Source organism: Palaemon carinicauda, chromosome 5 (genome assembly GCF_036898095.1).
Source record: "Palaemon carinicauda isolate YSFRI2023 chromosome 5, ASM3689809v2, whole genome shotgun sequence".
Classification (NCBI taxonomy): domain Eukaryota; kingdom Metazoa; phylum Arthropoda; class Malacostraca; order Decapoda; family Palaemonidae; genus Palaemon; species Palaemon carinicauda.
This window is the reverse complement of record NC_090729.1, coordinates 3,671,360-3,691,776: the sequence shown is the minus strand read 5'-3', so window position 1 is coordinate 3,691,776 and position 20,417 is coordinate 3,671,360. Positions and strand designations below refer to the sequence as shown.

The window sequence follows — 20,417 nt, the reverse complement described above, 5'->3', positions numbered from 1 at the left end:
GCTACCAGGTAACTAGTGGCGGTTCATTGAAACCTTTCTCTAACAATTTTTTAAGGCTAAATCAGCTTGTGCTGAATCACCTCCCCGTAAAAAAAAAGGAAAAATACAAATTGCTTCCAAATTTATTTTATTTTCTAAAGTACCTGCTATGTGAAAAGGTCTGTGTGGATATATCCAGAGTTTTGATAAGTTTTTCAACCACCCAGAATGAAGTTATGCTATGTTAGGCAGTGCTAGAATTTTGGTTACTTGGTTACAAACACTCTTTTCATAAATATTAAAGAAATTAAATGAAGTATGGAATGTAAAAGATAAAGAATAATATTGTGTAATATTTGAGAAGCTATTAAAATTTTAAAGTTGTAATTATTACCTATCAAGTTTTTATGATAAAAAAATATGCATATTTTGTTTATCAGGAGGAAGTTCCTTTATGCTATAAAGCAGAGACGTGGGAAAATGTTACCCTGGAAGAGTTTATGGCATGTAGCAGTAATCTGGCAAATAACCGTCAAACTAGGATGCTAGCAGGTGAGCACTTTATAGACTTCTGTATATGGTTTAATATATCATCCATGATGGTAATAGAGGTATATTCTATTATGGTTTTTCAAGTTTAGAGTAAATATTAATTTCTTTTTGTGGCTTATTTGTAGAGAAAGTAGGATTTCTTATTGACTAACAGGAACATTTAACAACTGCAAACATTTAAAAAGTGAAGTGTTTGTAATGCTTTACAAAAATAGAAAGAAAGAGGATGTATATACTTATTGTTTTTAATGTTATGAAAACTCTGATGTAGAACTGGAGTATTGTGCTTTTTCATGATGTAAAACTTTAAAGATTCACAGCACTTGTTTAAATGTTTTTCCAGTTATGAAAGTTTACATCATGTTCCACCTGGATGGATGAAATAGCCACAATTTGAGCTACCAATATGCAAACAATAGAACAAAACATACTTTATTAATCTTAGAGGGGCAGGTGGACCTCTCTTTTTAGTGTAATTAAATACTTAACTGTATCCCCAGTCGTTAAAGGAGGATCTGTTGAGTAGACCCTATCTACAGTACTCTATATAGGGAACCTCTGGTTTTTTTATTCTAGATTTTTTTTTTTTTTACAAATATTCTTAATTTGTATGAAAAGTATTGCATTTATAAACAGTCGAAATGAATCAATTAGTCTCCTGAAACACATGAATTATAGAATGTATTTGGATCTTTCAAGTTAAGGAATTGGTTTTGTATGCTAGACTTTCAAAGGTAATTCTATTACTGTACTCATGTTTAATCTTAAATATCTATTATTATAATTTTTTTCTTATGCTGTGCTAGTTGATTCTGTATGGTTTTTCATAAATCTTAGAAAATTTTTGAAAAATTCTTGGTGAATATGTTTCTGCACTGGCTGGAGATGCTGGAAGTATTTTGTTGTCATAGTTCCATGCCACTGTAAGGACATTGTTTTTCTTAGAACAGCTGATGTTTGGTGTTACTGTATTGTATCTTGTTTAGTTTGCCTGTAGGTATTTTGTTTGCCTTTTTACAAATTATGATTCATTCTGATTCATTTTGTATCTTATGTTAATAAGTGTTATAAGGTAAGTTTAGAACAATTAGGCTGAGCTCTTGTTAAGTGTCAGCTAAATTCCTCAAAGTTTTCATCCCATATTTCTGTAAATTATTTCAGAATTCTTGTTTAGTGGTTAATATTCTGTAAAAGACTAGAACAGGGAATCCCCCAGGGAATTTCCTGTAAAAGACTAGTTCAGGAAATCCCCCAAGGAAGTGGTTAGTCTCCTGGGTCTTTTAGTTTTTCAATCAAGTTAGCCTTATGAATTTTTCTCTTTTCATCCTATTTAAAGACTATTGAGGCTAACAGTAAATACTGTATGCTCTTGACTTTTTCTACCTATCGACTTATTAGGCATATGTTTTAATTAACTTACCGATTTTGTAGTTGGGGAAAAAGGATAAAACCTAGTTTTTGCCTTGTTCCCTTACCCTTTGATTCTCCAAAGGGGTTACTATCTACTTGATAGTTAGGGGAATGGGTTAGTCTTATCTAAGCCCAATTTTGTGATACTAGCAAGATCATGAGGGGAAAGATAGACTCATCTCATTGAAACTACTAATGAATTAATTTTCAATTGTGAATTTTATTACTGTACATGTGAATGAAATCAAAGCTAACTGTGTTCAAAGTGGATATGCTGTAATAATCTGGCTAACCCTAAATGGCACACAACAGTATCGCTATCATAGCGACTGTTGTGCATGTTGGAGTGGGGCTTGGGACCTTGGAAACTACCTTTTCTGCTAGCATTGGATAAATTTTACCCAGGATGAGGATCCTCAAGCAGCAGGTTTGAGTGAAAGTTCCATATCTCCTTTCATGTGGGTAAAAGGATTTGTTAAGATTGTAGGTTCCACTGAGATTTTACCTAGTAAGGAGCTTGGGTATCTCATCTGTCCAAGAACATTGGATTTGGCAATTAGGGGTTTTGGGAGAGAGATCAGGGTGGACCAGGTCTCTCTCTTAGATAATACATTTTTGGTTGATGGATGACTTAGACCATGAAGAGAAGGTAACCTTACGCCAGGGGTCCTTAGATGAGACTTGGGAGCACCCTTTGTGTGCTACCCTGGGGTTTTGGTCAGCTTGTTAAGTCGACTCCAACCCAGGATTCTACCAGGCATGTTATCGTTAGTCCTGGATTTGATCAGCTTGCATCCTCAGTAGTTGTTTCAGTTAATGTTAGATAGCATAGGCATTGTTCTGCTTTCTATATGTTATGTATCCTACCCCGGGAATCTCTGCACTCCATCCACTCCCTTTTCGTTCCAACCTGAGGACTCGGCGGTGGCTAGACCTTCAGTTTTTTGGTGTCAAGAGGAAAAACTAGTGGGGATGGTATCTTCTGGGTTTGGTGATGGGGGGGTGGGGGGAGAGGAGACAAAGGCACTGTGGATTTTGAGGAGGGATTCCTAATTTGGAACCTGGGCATCTGGCATGAGATGTGGTTTTTTTTTTTATCTGAATCAAACATTTTCAATACAAGCGTTTGATTTTCTATTCGGTGATGTGGAATTTTAAAATTTTGCTACATACCTTCAATCACATTGATGGATTAGGAATCTATCCCATAATACTATGCACCCAGCTTACTCCTAAAAAGGTATCCTGATGACGTTAAGTCTTAATCTCAGAGGCTAGTGGTTTTTTTCTATATCTCACTTTCCTTAATGCTTCTGTGGTTGGGAATACAAGGGCTGGCTAAGTAACACACTTCTTGGACAAATAGTTAAGATGGCATGAGAATTGATTAGGTACTCCATCATTCCCAAAGAATTTAGTTCCCTTTAGGGGTGTATCCTAAGTTTTAAAGGATTAAAATAACTTACTGTATAGGGTTTGTGTGAATTGTGTCTCCCCAGGAATGAGTTGCTCAAGTACTTACCAGTCAATTGGGTGATGGTTTTCCATCTGTTTCAGACCATTTTAGGGCTAGTAGAATTCTGTACTTGACAGAATTGTTAAATCTGGTATCTGTAATGACATCTTTGGAAGTGGGAAGATAGTCACCTCAACAATGGCAAAGTTAGTGTAAGCATTGTTACGAGGCTTTACAGAACTTCATTAAAACAAATTTGAGATTGGCTGCATGGAATCTGAAGATAGAAATAGAGGAGTGTCTATATTGTGACCCGCTTAGTAAAATTCATTTTCCCAAAGAGTTTTAATGGATAAGCTTAAAGCTAATGTATATGTAGTTGGTACAGTAACCAAAAAACACTCTCCTTTTGGTTGCATGAGACAATCTTAAGAGCATACAAATCTTCAGGAGAAGCATCTATTGTAGCCCCTCCCAAAGCACATTATATTTGTGGTGTTGCTGCAACCATAGCATTCCGCAAAAATCACTCGGTAGCACATGTAATTGAAATGGTAGTCTGGAAAATTCTCGTACAGACAGCTTTTACTGCCGTAGTACCTTGAGAATTGCACCCACAGGTCCATAAACACTTTTTCTCTAAGTTCTCTTGTAGCCACCCAACAATTGGTGCAAAGATTTGAGCTCCTGATGGACGTCTAGCCTAGTACAGTGATACCTCGGTAGTCGAACGACTCTATACTCGAACAATTCGGAGTTCGACCAAAATTTTCGAGAAATTTTTGCTGCGGTGCTCGACCAAAAATTCGGTACTCGACCAGCCGAACACGTGACGACCGCATGGGCTTTGTGATGATCGCGCCATCTCGGCCACTCTCGCTTGTTCGGGAAGCATCAGTTCTCTCGAGAGCGTCACTCAGACAACGCGCGATCAGCATTCGTTGTGATTTAGTGATTTTCAGTGCTTTTAATTGCTTTTTTAGCTTTCATAATGAGTCCCAAGAAAGTAATGAGTGTTAAGGGGAAGGAGAAGAGGAAAACAGTGCGAACAACGATCGAGTTGAAGAAGGAAATTATAGCGAAATATGAGAATGGTGTACGAGTGTCCGATTTAGCGGTAGAATACGGAATGGCGAAGTCGACCATTTCTACGTTTTTAAAGCATAAAGAAATGATTAAGAAGGCGAATGTTGCAACGGGAGTTACGGCGGTAACTAAGCAAAGGCCACAAGTGATTGAGGAGATGGAAAAGTTGCTTTTAATATTTATTAAAGAAAAACAGTTGGCCGGGGAAAGTGTTAGTGAAGCGTTCATTTGTGAAAAAGCGTTGCATATCTACAGTGATACCTCGGTACTCGACCATAATCCGTTCGAGATCCGTGTTCGACCTCCGATTTGTTCGAGTACCGAATTTTTTTTCCCCATAAGAAATAATGGTATATATTCTATTCCGTTCCCAAGCACTCGAACAGGCCCAAAATATTAATAAAACGTGTACCTAAACAACAATAATTATCTAAATGTGTATGAAATTGGTCAGAAAATCCTATAAAACAATTTTAAACCATTTACTGTACTAAAATAAAACAATTTTAAACCATTTTCTGTACTGTAGTGAACATACCTTTGAGCAGCGGTTCGATGGCATACAGGGATGGATGTGGAGAGGATGGAAGGGGGAGGTTACTGCTTGGAAGGAGAGTCCCCTTCCATGATGTGGCGGGGTAGTTCTCCTTCAGGAGTTGTTTCTCTCTCCAATGAAAGGGTGGGCAGATCTATTTCAGGGGTTTCTTCTCTTCTTTGTCTCTTCTTTGGAGGAGAAACAGGCTTTGATGTAGCAGCTTTCTTTTCTTTTGTGAAAAACTGGTCTATTGTTAATTGTTTCTTCCTCCTCTGCAGTATTCTTCGAAAATGATGAATACCTGTTCTATTACGAATACCTGTTCTATTACGAAACTTTTCAAACCAACCCCTGCTCGCTTTAAATGTAAATGAATCACTTTCACTGGTACTCGGACTTTTCTTCACTAATTCTTCATAGATATGCAACGCTTTTTCACAAATGAACGCTTCACTAACACTTTCCCCGGCCAACTGTTTTTCTTTAATAAATATTAAAAGCAACTTTTCCATCTCCTCAATCACTTGTGGCCTTTGCTTAGTTACCGCCGTAACTCCCGTTGCAACATTCGCCTTCTTAATCATTTCTTTATGCTTTAAAAACGTAGAAATGGTCGACTTCGCCATTCCGTATTCTACCGCTAAATCGGACACTCGTACACCATTCTCATATTTCGCTATAATTTCCTTCTTCAACTCGATCGTTGTTCGCACTGTTTTCCTCTTCTCCTTCCCCTTAACACTCATTACTTTCTTGGGACTCATTATGAAAGCTAAAAAAGCAATTAAAAGCACTGAAAATCACTAAATCACAACGAATGCTGATCGCGCGTTGTCTGAGTGACGCTCTCGAGAGAACTGATGCTTCCCGAACAAGCGAGAGTGGCCGAGATGGCGCGATCATCACAAAGCCCATGCGGTCGTCACGTGTTCGGCTGGTCGAGTACCGAATTTTTGGTCGAGCACCGCAGCAAAAATTTCTCGAAAATTTTGGTCGAACTCCGAATTGTTCGAGTATAGAGTCGTTCGACTACCGAGGTATCACTGTATGAAGAATTAGTGAAGAAAAGTCCGAGTACCAGTGAAAGTGATTCATTTACATTTAAAGCGAGCAGGGGTTGGTTTGAAAAGTTTCGTAATAGAACAGGTATTCATCGTGTTACTAGGCATGGGGAGGCAGCTAGTTCGGATCAAATTGCAGCCGATAAATACGTGGGGGAATTCGATCGGTACATAAATGAACAAAATTTGATCGCACAACAAGTCTTTAATTGTGATGAGACTGGGTTATTTTGGAAGAAAATGCCAGCCAATACGTACATTACCAAGGACGAGACGAAGATGCCAGGTCACAAGCCAATGAAAGATAGGCTAACATTGTTGCTGTGTGCAAATGCAAGTGGCGATTGCAAGATCAAACCCTTGTTAGTGTACCACTCGGACAACCCCCGGGTGTTCAAACGAAATAATATTTGTAAAAGTGCACTACCAGTTATGTGGCGCTCGAACACTAAATCTTGGGTCACAAGACAATTCTTTACTGAGTGGATAAACGAAGTGTTTGCCCCCCAGGTTAAGGCTTACCTCATTGAAAAGAGCTTGCCAATGAAATGTCTTCTGGTTATGGACAATGCTCCTGCACATCCTCCAGGTCTCGAGGATGACTTGAAAGAAGAATACAGCTTTATCAAAATCAAATTCTTGCCCCCCAATACTACTCCCATACTCCAGCCCATGGACCAACAGGTCATTTCAAACTTCAAAAAACTCTATACCAAGGCCCTTTTCAGAAAGTGTTTTGAAGTGACCAGTGACACGAAGTTGACCCTAAAGGAATTCTGGAAGGAACACTTCAGCATCCTCAACTCTGTTAACATGATTGACCAAGCTTGGCGAGGTGTGACCTATAGGACATTGAACTCTGCCTGGCGTAAGCTGTGGCCATCATGTGTCACAGAGAGGGAGTTTGAAGGTTTCCAACCAGAGGCGGGTCCAAGCACTGCTACCCCTGTAATTTCTGATGACACTGATGTCGTTGAGGAAATTGTTGTCATGGGCAGGAGTTTGGGGCTTGAGGTCGACAAGGATGATATTGATGAGCTTGTAGAAAGCCATTCTACCGAGTTGACTGTGGAGGAATTGTTGCACCTGCAACAACAACAGCAGCAGGATCTGATTGTGGAGCAGGAATCTTCAGAAGAGGATGAGGTAAGGGAGGATGTTCCAAGTTCTCTCATCAATTAAATTTGTTCCAAGTGGGCAGATGTGCAGGCTTTTGCTGAAAAATACCACCCAGAAATTGCAGTAGCAAACCGGGCAGTGCATATGTTTAATGATAGTGTCATGTATCATTTTCGAAGAATACTGCAGAGGAGGAAGAAACAATTAACAATAGACCAGTTTTTCACAAAAGAAAAGAAAGCTGCTACATCAAAGCCTGTTTCTCCTCCAAAGAAGAGACAAAGAAGAGAAGAAACCCCTGAAATAGATCTGCCCACCCTTTCATTGGAGAGAGAAACAACTCCTGAAGGAGAACTACCCCGCCACATCATGGAAGGGGACTCTCCTTCCAAGCAGTAACCTCCCCCTTCCATCCTCTCCACATCCATCCCTGTATGCCATCGAACCGCTGCTCAAAGGTATGTTCACTACAGTACAGAAAATGGTTTAAAATTGTTTTATTTTAGTACAGTAAATGGTTTAAAATTGTTTTATAGGATTTTCTGACCAATTTCATACACATTTAGATAATTATTGTTGTTTAGGTACACGTTTTATTAATATTTTGGGCCTGTTCGAGTGCTTGGGAACGGAATAGAATATATACCATTATTTCTTATGGGGAAAAAAAATTCGGTACTCGAACAAATCGGAGGTCGAACACGGATCTCGAACGGATTATGGTCGAGTACCGAGGTATCACTGTATCTCGTTAACAGTTACATCTACATATTTGCTTTGAGAGTTGAATGCCTGATCATTTCCTCTCTTCATGTTCTCCCTCCCCTGGGAGTATCTCCACTGATTAGATATTTATGCAGGTAAGCTCACCATTGTGGGTAATGATATTTTCTAACGAACCCTTCTGTCATATACTTTTGGCTGTACTAGACGATTAAACCTTTCTTGTTGGGCTAGGACACCTTTATCTATCCATTCGTCAGGAGAGGCTAGAATGCCATGTCCTTTGCTCCATATCAGAACTAGTCATAGTCATTCTGAGTTAGGCCCAGTTCATTTTGGGGACTTCCTCCTTCCTAAGAAAGACTCCCAATTAAATGGTAATTGTGTGTATCTGCATAGGAACCAACTACAATTTTATTTTATATAATTTGTAGTTTGCCTAGCTATACAAACCTGAGTCATTTAAGTTAAATTACCCACCTCTTCCACCCCGCAACTCCAGACCAGAGAAGAGTGGAATCCCAGCCACGAGCACCAATTCACCTGCTCTCATAGAGGGTGGGTGACACAACCATACCAGGTTGCTAGACTCTCGATATTTCTTCAACTGATCGTAACAAGCTACGCCAGAACCAATCCAATTAAAAGACTTGGGTTTGTATACAGTAGCTAGGAAAAATACAATTATATTAATAATTTGCAACGTTTTCATCCGAATCTATTACTGTACAGTACAGTACAGTACTTGCAGCTGAAGGTCTTGCTTCTTGACCCTAGTAATTATTGAGATTACACTGCATGTGACCTCAGAATCTGTTGGGTGCTTGCACACTGCTGCCAGTTAGTGGTTGATTTAATTTTATTTGAAATTGGAAACAAAATGGCCAGTATTCACAAGAACCATAAATTTAGATTAATTGTCAGTAATGAGTTGATATTAAAAAAATTCTTAATGAATTAAATTCTTTCAGATCTTTCTTTAGTGGGATGCTACAACACATCATTTTTGGATCCAGAAGATAGAGAGAAAATGCTGCTGATTTCAGCTAAAACTAACTTGAAGAAGATGGCTTTCTTTGGTCTAACAGAAGATCAGGAAATAAGTCAGTATATATTTGAGGAAACATTTAATCTCAAGTAAGTTCTTAGTTTTAACTCTGATGCAATGACACTGGCAACTACAAGTGTTATTATTTACAGTAGGTCTACATAATTAGAGCTCTAGTCAACCTATAGACTAAACCATGTTTTGTTTTTGATAGGTCATCATCATCATCATCACTACTAGCTAAGCTACAAGCCTAGTTGGAAAAGCAGGATTCCACAAGGCAGAGGGTTTAAAGGGAGTGTACCTCAATTGGTAAAGAAATAACAAATAGACTATACAGGGAGAAGTAATAAGGTTTTGAAGATCAGTTACAATATTAAAATAGATCAGTCATTACTAAACTATATGTATGATTGGTAATACCTTTATCTGTTCATGACAAGGGCAGAAGCCTCTGCTAGTATTGTAACATGTTCACTCTTGCGGGTTTCAATATTATAACTTCTCTTCTCTTAGATATTCAATCTTTAGGTCTTTTAAATTTCAATAGGTTTAGATTTACTTGTGACAGTTGATAATAATCAATTGTTTGTACAATGCCTTCATTGTAAAGAATGCAAACCAGTATTTTTATTTATTTTTAGAGGTTCATACCACCCCCTTCTATCTGCTGTGTACCTCAGTGGTGCAGCCAGTTATGGTAGATATATAATTCTTTGTTCCCTAAGAAATACATTGGAGTTAATACCAGCTATTATAAAACAATTATTTTTAGAAAATAAATTAGTTTTTATTTCAATGACCCTTACTGAGTAGTATTCTTAGTGAACAATTGTTTTTTTTTTTTTTTTTTTTTTTTTTTTTTTTTTTTTTTTTGAGTTTGCCAAATCCTTCTGAGCATGAGAGGGGAGAACAAGTGAAAGAAATAGTTATTATATTGATTATTTATAGCAAATAAAACTGTGTTAGAATAACTGGTGGTTAGTTTGTTTACATTTTTTATTGTTAGGTTACAACAGTAGCGAAAGTCTTGAGCATTTTTTTTTTTTTTGACTGACTTCAGCAGATGCACAATATTTTGTATGCTCAGATTATCATTTACAATATTGAAAGTACAGTACCACTTATCATTTATCAGTGGGTATTATTTTAATTTGATTACATGTAGTGAATGTTTTTGGTTCTCTTTTAAAGCGAACAGGTTTATTTGAAGATCTGGAACTAACTCCAAAATCTCCTGAGTAGAACTCTAGTTCAAAGTCCATTCTGTATACAGGACTGTGTCTGGATAGGGTGTCCACTACTATAGTCAGCCCCTCTTTATTCACATGGGTTATGTAAGAGAGAAAGGTGCAAAATGCAAGAATCTGCGAATACTTGCTCCCGTAGGTTGGGTTAACTCCTAACTTACCAACTCACTCCCCATTGCGTATGAGTGGTTGACTAACACATTAAGTAACCCGTTGTACTGCCTAATATTGTTTTTACTTCATTTCTCTCACATAATAGTATTGCGTTAATGAATTAACATATTTCAATATGTGTACAGTACGTGTACACAATAAGGTTATGGTACACATAACACGAGTCATCACCACACTTATAGGTACATGCAATACGTACGGTAATAACAAGACACTTGTTCTTATCCAACAACACTTGCTAATACTGTAGAATATATTGCTGTAATATATGTGCTGCATTATCACTATAGTACACCTTAATTAGTTAAGGTAACACTTATAAGTGATCGCTGTTTTTGGTTGTTCAACTCACCATTCAAACTCACTGTACACATACCCTATTTCTACATTACTACTGTAAAGTACGGTATTTTGTATATAGCACTCTACAGTAGTTAATATAACAATAACACTAATCACACACCATGTGGTGGATAATGTGGGAGGGTGGGCTATGACACCCTAGCAGTACCAGCTGAACTCGGTTGAGTCCCTTGTTAGGCTGGGAGGAACGTAGAGAGTAGAGGTCCCCTTTTTGTTTTTGTTTCTTGTTGATGTCGGCTACCCTCCAAAATTGGGGGAAGTGCCTTGGTATATGTATGTATGTATGTACTAATCACACACATATACTAAGGCACTTCCCCCAATTTTTGCGGGTAGCCGACATCAAACAAATGAAAAAAAGGGGACCTTTCCTCTCTTCATTCCTCCCAGACTGGCAAGGGACTCAACCGAGTTCGGCGGGTACTGCTAGGGTGCCACAGCCCCTCTCCCCTGTTATCCACCAAAGATGAAGCTTCATAATGCTGAATCCCCTACTGCTGTTACCTCCGCGGTCATCCGAGGCGACTGAAGGAAGCAGCAGGGCCTACCAGAACTGCGTCACAATCGTTCGCCATTCATTCATATTTCTAACATGCTCTTTTGCCTCTCTCACATCTATCCTCCTATCACCCATAGCTTTTTTCTCTCCATCCATTCATCCAAACCTTGGCCTTCCTCTTGTGCTTCTCCCATTAACCTCCTGCATTTATCACCTTCTTTAGCAAACAGCCAAATCCATTCTCTCAACATGGCCAAACCACCTTTGCACTACTATAATGCACAATGAATACACTAACACAATAAAAATTAAAAGAAAAAAGTATCAGTAGAATACCATTATTCATTTGCATACGAAGTTTTACGTAGTAAATGCGAAGCATGTTTCAACTCTTTGAGCCGTCGACTGTTTTGGTATGTGGAGTAACGTAATGTACGTATAACAATTTTTACTAAAGTCACAATAAATACATTGAATATGTACAAGTTTTTAACATCACTTTTTTACATTACCACGGGATACTGCACAAAATGGATGTAAGTGTGAAGTGTACAAGCAAGGAGAGACAATGTGAGACTGAAGTCGAGTGAGCAAGAGATGGAGTGTTATGCTGTGTGGAGAGGGAAAGTGTGAGAAGCATGCCGTATGCAAAGGAGCACGATTGGTTTGAAATAATTAGGCCGCAAAATTATTTATCGCGAAACTGCGAAAACGTGATTTCTATTTAGTAGGTTATACCGTTCTCCGTACCGTGAATGACCGAATTTGCAAAGGTAGAACCCACAAATATCAAGGGATTGTATAGTATAGGTCCAAGCCCCTTGGTGTAGTAATTGGTAGACATGCTGGATGGTCTTCATTTTGAATAGATCATACCTGGTGTGTTTGTTGAGGAGAGAAAGGTCGAGGATTATTCTTCTCTCCGGGAAATTATTCCTATTTGCACCTAATAGTCTGTCCTGAAATTTTAAAAAACTGCACCTTTCTATGACTCCTTTCTTCAACATATTGCTTACAAATGAGTTGAGTTCCAGGGTCCTGGCCGGAGGAAACTTATGGCATGGAAGGGTTTTTGTTAACCAGGACCAACCGAGATCTATTGAGACTATACTCTCCACCAACCAAGAATAGGCCAACATTCCCTAAGATGATCGAGACAACCCTCAACCCAGAGCTCCTCATTGACAAAATCCTCTGCCTCTATCTGGTTAACTAGCTCTTCAGTGGCCTTCTCTTGCCCAAAAAAACCCAGCTTGATGGCCATCAGACAGGACCTCACCTTGGGAGGGGTAACTTTGCTGTCCTTGTTCTTCCCGAGGAAACTTCTGTGTAGGTCGAAGTTTGAGATGTGAAACTGGAGCTGGCCTCTTTATGGGATGTTTTGCAGCTTTCTGCTGGATCTTGTTGGCAGTGGACTTATGAAAGATAGCTTTCTTTCTTTTAAGGAAAGGCCAAAAACCTTTCCTCCATATCTCTGGAAGTAATGTGGTCATTGCAATCGTATTGCCTTTGGCTTTGTGAATAAGGGCTTTTGGGGAAGAACAGTTTGCACAGTGGATTACTGTATAAGAATAACTCTACCTTCACTTTCTCTAGATCAAAGGCGGGCAAAAAATGGTGCTGTACCTTAAACTTTGCTCTAATGGTTGTGCAAGACTTCGGAGATGGGCTTACACAGTAACTTGACTACTGCCAAAGTGTCCATCTGGGATCCCCCTGTACCCCCCATTTCTAAAGGATGCCATGTCAGATAGTAAGTTGAACAAGGGGTGGAGCACTAAATTCTGCAGTCCAAAGGTGATCTGTGACCAAGGGAAAATAGTCCCCCAATTGATTGGTCCCAACCTGAGTGTCCTACTTCTTAGGAAGGAAGACTTCACAAAACCTTTTGAGTTCTTTGAAGCCTTCAAACTCTTAAGGGTACACGATGTACAGTATTAAGCAGCACCTCCTTCATTGACTTTATGGCTAATTTTGTCATTTTGGTCAAAAAGTGAGTTTTGTGGCCAGACACTCATTCCCACCAAAGAAGCATTGAGCAAACTGTAGTCAAGAAGAAAACCTCCAGCATCTGATATTACTTCTTTGAAGGTATTCAGAGCTGCATTGTATGACATCAAAACAACCTTCTACGGGGTTAGTTGCGAACATGCCCCAAGAGATGGATTTTTGAATCTACACCTTGATTCTGGAAATGACGCCAGATTTTCAAATTCAGTTTCATTGAAGGGCAAATCCATATATTTATGTCTAAAAACATTCTACTCAGTCCAGAATGCGTATCTATCACAGGATCGCCACGGGTTACCTAAATCCTTCTCAACATCCATGGCAGAAGGCACCCCCCTACTACCAAGCCTATATTGCTTGGAGAAGAAGGAAAAAGTCCCACTGGACTCTTTCCTGGAAGCTGATAACCTGAAGGCCCATCCACAGCCAAATCTACAGAAATGGAAGAAAGAGGCCACCCTGAAGTTTCCCTTAAAGCTTGTAAACCAAGGGCCCAGCAACGGCTAAATTTAAAAGACTGGAAAGAAGAGTTCCCATAGGAGCCTTTCTTGGAAGTTGGTAACCCAAAGGTCCAGCCATTGCTAAATCCCCAAGCTAGAGCTGAAAGGAAGCAGGAAACAGATCAGCAGTACCTTGAGTGGGCTGACCATAGAGGGAGCACATCATTGACTAGTATTTTAGCTATCAGTGAACAGACCACTGGGGATCCAAGCTGACAAAATTCAGGTTGACCGGTAACCTGCATAGTGCCACCTTGACTTGAATTTGGCCTAGGTATTAAAGTAATCTTTGAGAGGTCCCTGGAAGTATATGTCTTCTAGCAACCCAAGAGCTCCTCTGAGGAATCCATCAGCGAGGCTTCCTTCTCTTCGGAGTCTAGGTCATCCTCAGAATTAAAGTCAACAACAGGTGTACAGACCTGGACCACTAGAACCCCATTTCCGAAACCCCTAACTTCTGAAGTTTGGATGTCAATACTAATGCGATCTCAGAGATCCTTGCTGGGTATATACTCAGCAGCCCCGTGATCTTGGAAAATCCTTTTACCCACATAGAAAGGAGGAATGGCTTTGGCTCTGATGCTCTGCCTCAAGATTGAAATTGCGAGCAGAATTGATCCACTCCAAACAAATTGAATATTTTCCAGGGTCCCAAGTGCTGCTCCATTCAGAAGAACAATCACAATGCACCCAATGTTGTTTATCACATCCAACCTGGATGGATCTTGGTTTAATGTCACTCATCTGTAATAGAAATATTTTAAATGAAAAACCCTCTCTTTGGAAAAGGGTAGGAAATCTCCCAACCTTTTCCTGTAATGACTGCCAAGCTGAGAGAGATACTCACACAATTACCCACTGATCTAAGATATTATTATTATTATTATTATTACTACTTGCTAAGCTACAAACCTAGTTGGAAAAAGCAGAATGCTATAAGCCCAGGGGAACCCAACAAGGAAAATAGCTCAGTGAGGAAAGGAAATAAGGAAAAATTAAATATTTTAAGAACAGTAACAACATTAAAATAAATATTTCCTGTATAAACTATAAAAACTTTAACAAAACAAGAGGAAGAGAAATTAGATAGAACAGTGTTCCCGAGTGTACCCTCAAGCAAGAGAACTCTAACCCAAGATAGTGGGAGACCATGGTACAGGGGCTATGGCATTACCCAGGACTAGAGAACAAGGATTTGATTTTGGAGTGCCCTTCTCCTAGGAGAGCTTCTTACCATAGCTAAAGATTCTTTTCTACCCTTACCAAGAGGAAAGTAGCCATTGAATAGTGCAGTAGTTAACCCCTTTGAGTGAAGAAGAATTGTTCAGTAAGACAGGCAACAGTCTATCCTAGACCCAATATTGTATAAACTCACGATTTACCAAACCAAAGGTTGTGAGAACGACTACTAAAGTGAGCCCACACTATATGATTCTATCATAACTCTCTTCTCACCCTCCAGTACCGATATCAGATGAATGTGGAAGGCGAACTAAATGTAAGAACGGCTGACTAACTCGTGGTCACACACCCAATTGGAGGAGGATGGAAATATCTCCACCCTAAAATGTTAAGTATTCCAATACAGTATAATGATATGCTGTATGTGCAAATACATTAACATCTATAAAATAGCTTTTAAAACTGCTGTGATATGGCTGAATATGCAGGCAATCCCACCACTAGACTAAAACTGATAGAATGAAATAATGAACACTCGGACAGGATTCAACTACCATTAAGCCAGATAACTAAATGCAGTTACAATTGAATGTAATAATGGTCACCCTTAACCCAGCTAGACAACCTCCAATGAGGTTATGCTAGCCTAGACAGATATGGACGTCCAAAATTTATCCTTCATTCGTATCTCAATTGAACGCAATATTTGGAACTCTTTGATTAATGAAATGAATAATTACTAAAATGCTGCCAGCAATCAATAATCCCCGTCTTGGTGTTAATGTAGTCATGAACTAGAGACAAAATGTCAAGGACAGTTAATGTATAACTTATGAATTTATAGGAATCACAGCAAGTAATGTATGGAGGGGAAGAAACCCATCAAACAAATGTAAACAAACATAATTACTTGAAAGCTGGTGATTAACCAAAGAATGCTTTATATTTTTTACTTAAGCCATGAAAAAAAGAAAAAACCTGAATTTGGTTATTTATCTTGATAATTTCTTGAAAGTGATCTTGAATACACAAGATGGGATCAATGTTTCCACAATGACGACTGGGAGTCGATGATGGTAGAGGGTTTGTTGTGACATAGGTATGCCGGCGATAACTGAGACCATGACTTTCAGCTACTGAGATGCTGTGGCAAGTTGAAATGAGCCTGAACTTGCAGGTCTCCCTTATACACACTGAGTCCATGCTTTGCATGTTGGTAGTACTTATCCACTTTGTTACTAGTTGTCCACAAAAAATGCGCATACGGAGGGACATTTTTGCTCATGGAGCACTATAATGCTTGTAAACCTACTGAATTTGAATTTTTATGATTGCAAACTGATTTGGTCATATTAAGTCACTCGTAAACTGAGGTATTAGTGTACCTGTAAATAATTAATAATTTACTCACTTTTAAATTTTAAAATTGGGAAGAATTTGATAGGCTAGGAAAATTAGAATTGACAGAAAATTCACAATGAATGGAAATCAGTTGAGGTAATCTGAACAGCTCAAGTAAAACTTAAGATTAGCTCATACTGATGTTTACATCCGGAGACATGCAAAACAAATGAGGTGGATAGTTTCTGACCACTGATGGGTCGAAGGTGTGCATGTGTGTAAAATAGCTCTAACTATATTGCATGTTTGGTGTAAAGTCATCAGGTATGGCATTCAAGTACATACAGATCATGGATGAGGGCCATATGTGATTGATGGATTTTGTGTAAACAAGTTAGCTGTAGGGTAAGAGATATAGTTTATTTTTTTCATTACAGCACGCTTCCTATTTCTATTTATTTCAGATTTCGAGTACGTTTTGAACAACACAACCAAACCATATCAGACCAGGCTTTGCATAAAATAGACCCAGAAACCTTAAGACGTATAGAAGAGATCAACTATTTAGATGTGCAGCTGTACAAATTTGCAAAGCAGCTCCTTCAGCATCGTTTTAAGGTTATGTCTGAGCAGGACCCTCACTTCAGGGAACATTTTGAAAATATGGGCCGTAGTCAGTTTTCATGGTCTGAAATTGAGAATACATAATGAAGGAAAGTTATATTAATTAATGGTTTAAAAATACTTTGTCTGATATCAACCGTTACATTGATACAGTTTAGTTTAGCACGCTTATTTTACCTTCCCCTGTAATTAAATTCACAGTAATGTGGTCCTCCCGAATAACTAGAATAGTAAATTCAAAACACCTTCGTAAAGTGTTGTTTTGCTATTTCAATAAACTTCCCCTCCTATATCCATACACAGGTTTTGCTTTTATGATAATAAAAGGTTATCTGATAGAAATTTCAAATATATATTGCACCTTGAATATGGCAGTGAGTTATTTGTCTTTTGTTTAATGGTGAACTAAGGCAAAAGTAACTTGTCCAAAGGTCTAAAAGATCTTTTTAATAATAAGATTGTAGATTCTGTGGTGGCCTAAAAGATTACCCAGTGATTTTTTTTAATACTCGGGTCATATTCAAGTACTGGTAGATTAATGGATCCATTTACCCTGTTTATTTAAAAAAAAGAATTGTACCAATAGCTCTATTTGGAGTTTGCCTAATTTACAGTTATTTTCAGCTTTAGAAACTGAGAATCCATAGTGCCATTCATGTGGGAAATTTGGGGCTGGTATCCAGTGCTTAAGTAATTTTTTTTATTATGTTTCCATGCATTCATATATACACTTGTAGCATATGACAATTGTTTGACTGACTGCTGAGTTGTAGAGTAAACTCTCTCTTTTCTAGTCTTATTGCTATCAAACTTAAGGTGCCAGAGATTATTTTACTGTAAATCATGTAAAGGCTGTAAACACAACGCACATGGATCATTGATGAAGTAGGTGTAGTATTTATATTCTATCATAATACACAAGCCATTCTTGGTAAATTTGATTTGCATGCTTCATGTTTTTGGACATAAGTGCTTGGAGTAAGCAATTATCTGCTGGGACATACAATATACAGTATGTCAAGTACAGTACAATTTATGACTTACTTAGATTTTAGGCAATTTTCTAACTTGAAAACTTTCAAGTTGCACTCATAAACTAGGGAAAAGATGATGAAAATTTTGCACTTCCCCTAAAAAGTGTTTTCAAGAGATATTCATAGTTGATGTTGAACTGATGTAGTACTAATTTACTGATGTAAAACTATCTCAGTTCCTATTTATTAAAACTGTTTGACAGTTTTATAATTAATCTCTTTAATTTTATGTTACACATACCTCAAATAGTAATGCTACCGTTATTATTTCTCCAAAACTCGCCTGAGATTCATATGGTTTCATCTTCTAGCTTTAGCTTGTGTTGACATCAGTCAGTAACCTTTAAAAGATCCTGTTTGCCATCACTTCCAAATACCTTCCTCCCTAGTATGCTATTAATGTTGCTATGGCATTGTATGGCAAGAATCATGGTTCAGTCTTTCAATATTCTCATCGAACATCCACCTCTTGCCTCAATTTATTCCAGGTGGGGTTGAATGTCTTTGCAGATCAATTGAGTTGGAAATGACAAGTGCTTCAAATGAAGTGCTATCTATACTCAGTAGTACATCAATAATTTTGGAGTTGGTGGGGAAAGCTGTATGTAGATATGTTTGTGACTTCTCTCAACAAAAAGATGAATTTCTGTAGCTCACTGGTTTCGGATACCCTGGAAGGTGAATGTCATACCTGGACTTTTACACTTTTCCCCCATTCTCTATGAATCGGACAATGACAGAAAAGTTCAAGGTGTATTCAAACAGCAGCAGGGGCTCTATATTGGCCTTAGAGGGAACGGTTTATAAGTCTATGGTATCTGTTGTTAGTTTTCCCAAAAAGGATGCTTCAGGTGGTGCACCAAAGGCCTTAAGCACTATAGCTAATCTCAGGAAAACTGTCCATAGTATCATCAGAGAAAAGGGCTTTCTAGGTCCTCTTTTCAGGTACTGTATTAGGACTGGTTTGAACATTATCATTATGTTTTTGCATTTCCTATTCTAAGAAGAAAATCTCTGTTTTACCTATTACTGTATAAATTATAGCAGGTCTGTGCTTAATACCCTTCTCAAGCATCTTGGATTGGATTTATCCTCTTTTGGAATTTAGATGTGGTTTTATGATAGTTGATAAGTCCCCATTTTGAACCTTTGGAAGACCTGACTTTAAAGGATCTTATAACCAAAATACTGTTTCTGTTGGCTTGGTTGCTACTAAAATGTATGTGAATTGCAGGCTCTTTCCAAGGATATGGGCTGTGTCGTGGATAAAATAATTTTTTCTTTAGCCAAGCTTTAGGGTGCAGAAAGAGTTCAGTTAAGAGTCGTCCACATTCTTTCTACATTCTCTAATTAGTGAGGAAAGTGGGTAGTGCTTCAGAAAATAGGTTTGTCAGCACTATTAGGGCATTTATGGCTTATTTAGGCAAGGTGGATAGGATAACATTAGAAAGAAGTTTCCTAATTTGTGTTGTTCTCTTTTTAGAATGTTATATCCTCCCTTTTTAATGCTCTAGTGATGGAAGGTCACATTAAATAGCATTCTGGATAGTTGAGTATTATTGGATTAGTTGAAAAGGTTATGGTTTTTAAGCATGATTTTTTTATTTAATTATTCTCTTACTCTCTCATATTTCCTCCTAAGTGTGAAATGCAGCCATATGAACCTTGAGTTTCATATAGATAAATGGAATTTATAGATAAAAGCTATTTATTTTTATACTCATCAGAGGTTCATAATTAACCCCCACCTCCTCGCTTACCAATGAGGTCAAGGAGTTGTTGAATTGGCTTCGACTTTGTATGCTGAAGGTTAAACCATGCTTCTTGACATACATCGCCATATCTACGAAAATAATGTACTAGAGGGGATAGCAATTGGAAATGAGGAAAAATAGGAAATTTAAAGTTGAATGAGAGGTTATGCAAGCAAAGTTTCCAAGATAGAGCCATGTAAACATCAGTTGAGTATAGAAATAATCAATTTTATTATTATGATTCCATTTTTCATTTTTTTTTTTCTTTTTAGGAAATATGTTTTATTTCAGTATTTTGTATTATAAATGCTTCTTAGATGTAATGTGTATAATTCTTCTTGTATATTTTAATCTTTCACATGTGATATACTTAATTCCTAAAAACAATCTAATGTCATCAAAGGCAAAGGCATAACCGCCAACCTAGGGAGTTTAGATAAAAATTTAGGTGAATATTGATGTCTCTGTCAACTCTATATTATAGGATTTGCAAGGAAACCACATTTCATCAGTTCTATATAAGAGAATTTTTATTTATTTGATGATTCCAGGTATATGTATGTAACTTTAATCCCTATAGATTTCTATGAAGTCTCATAAACCTTTAGAAGAATTTTGTTCTCTAATAGTCTACCTTGCTTCATGCCCCCCTGGGGTCTTTTAGCATACAAAGCTTCAAGCATTGGTGATAAACTGATGGATACTATGTGTAAGTAT

General features: G+C 37.9%; 1 protein-coding gene across 1 annotated transcript in view; it reads left to right on the top strand.

Annotated features, from left to right (window-relative positions):
- Hs6st (heparan sulfate 6-O-sulfotransferase) overlaps positions 1 to 17,205 on the top strand; it is a 64,949-nt gene extending 47,744 nt beyond the window's left edge. The window contains exons 3-5 of the mRNA XM_068373738.1: positions 420 to 531; positions 8,893 to 9,058; positions 16,753 to 17,205. Coding sequence (XP_068229839.1) covers positions 420 to 531; positions 8,893 to 9,058; positions 16,753 to 16,996 — 522 coding nt within the window. The 3' untranslated portion in view covers positions 16,997 to 17,205. The remainder of the gene's footprint in view (positions 1 to 419; positions 532 to 8,892; positions 9,059 to 16,752) is intronic.
- Positions 17,206 to 20,417: the final 3,212 nt, after the last annotated feature.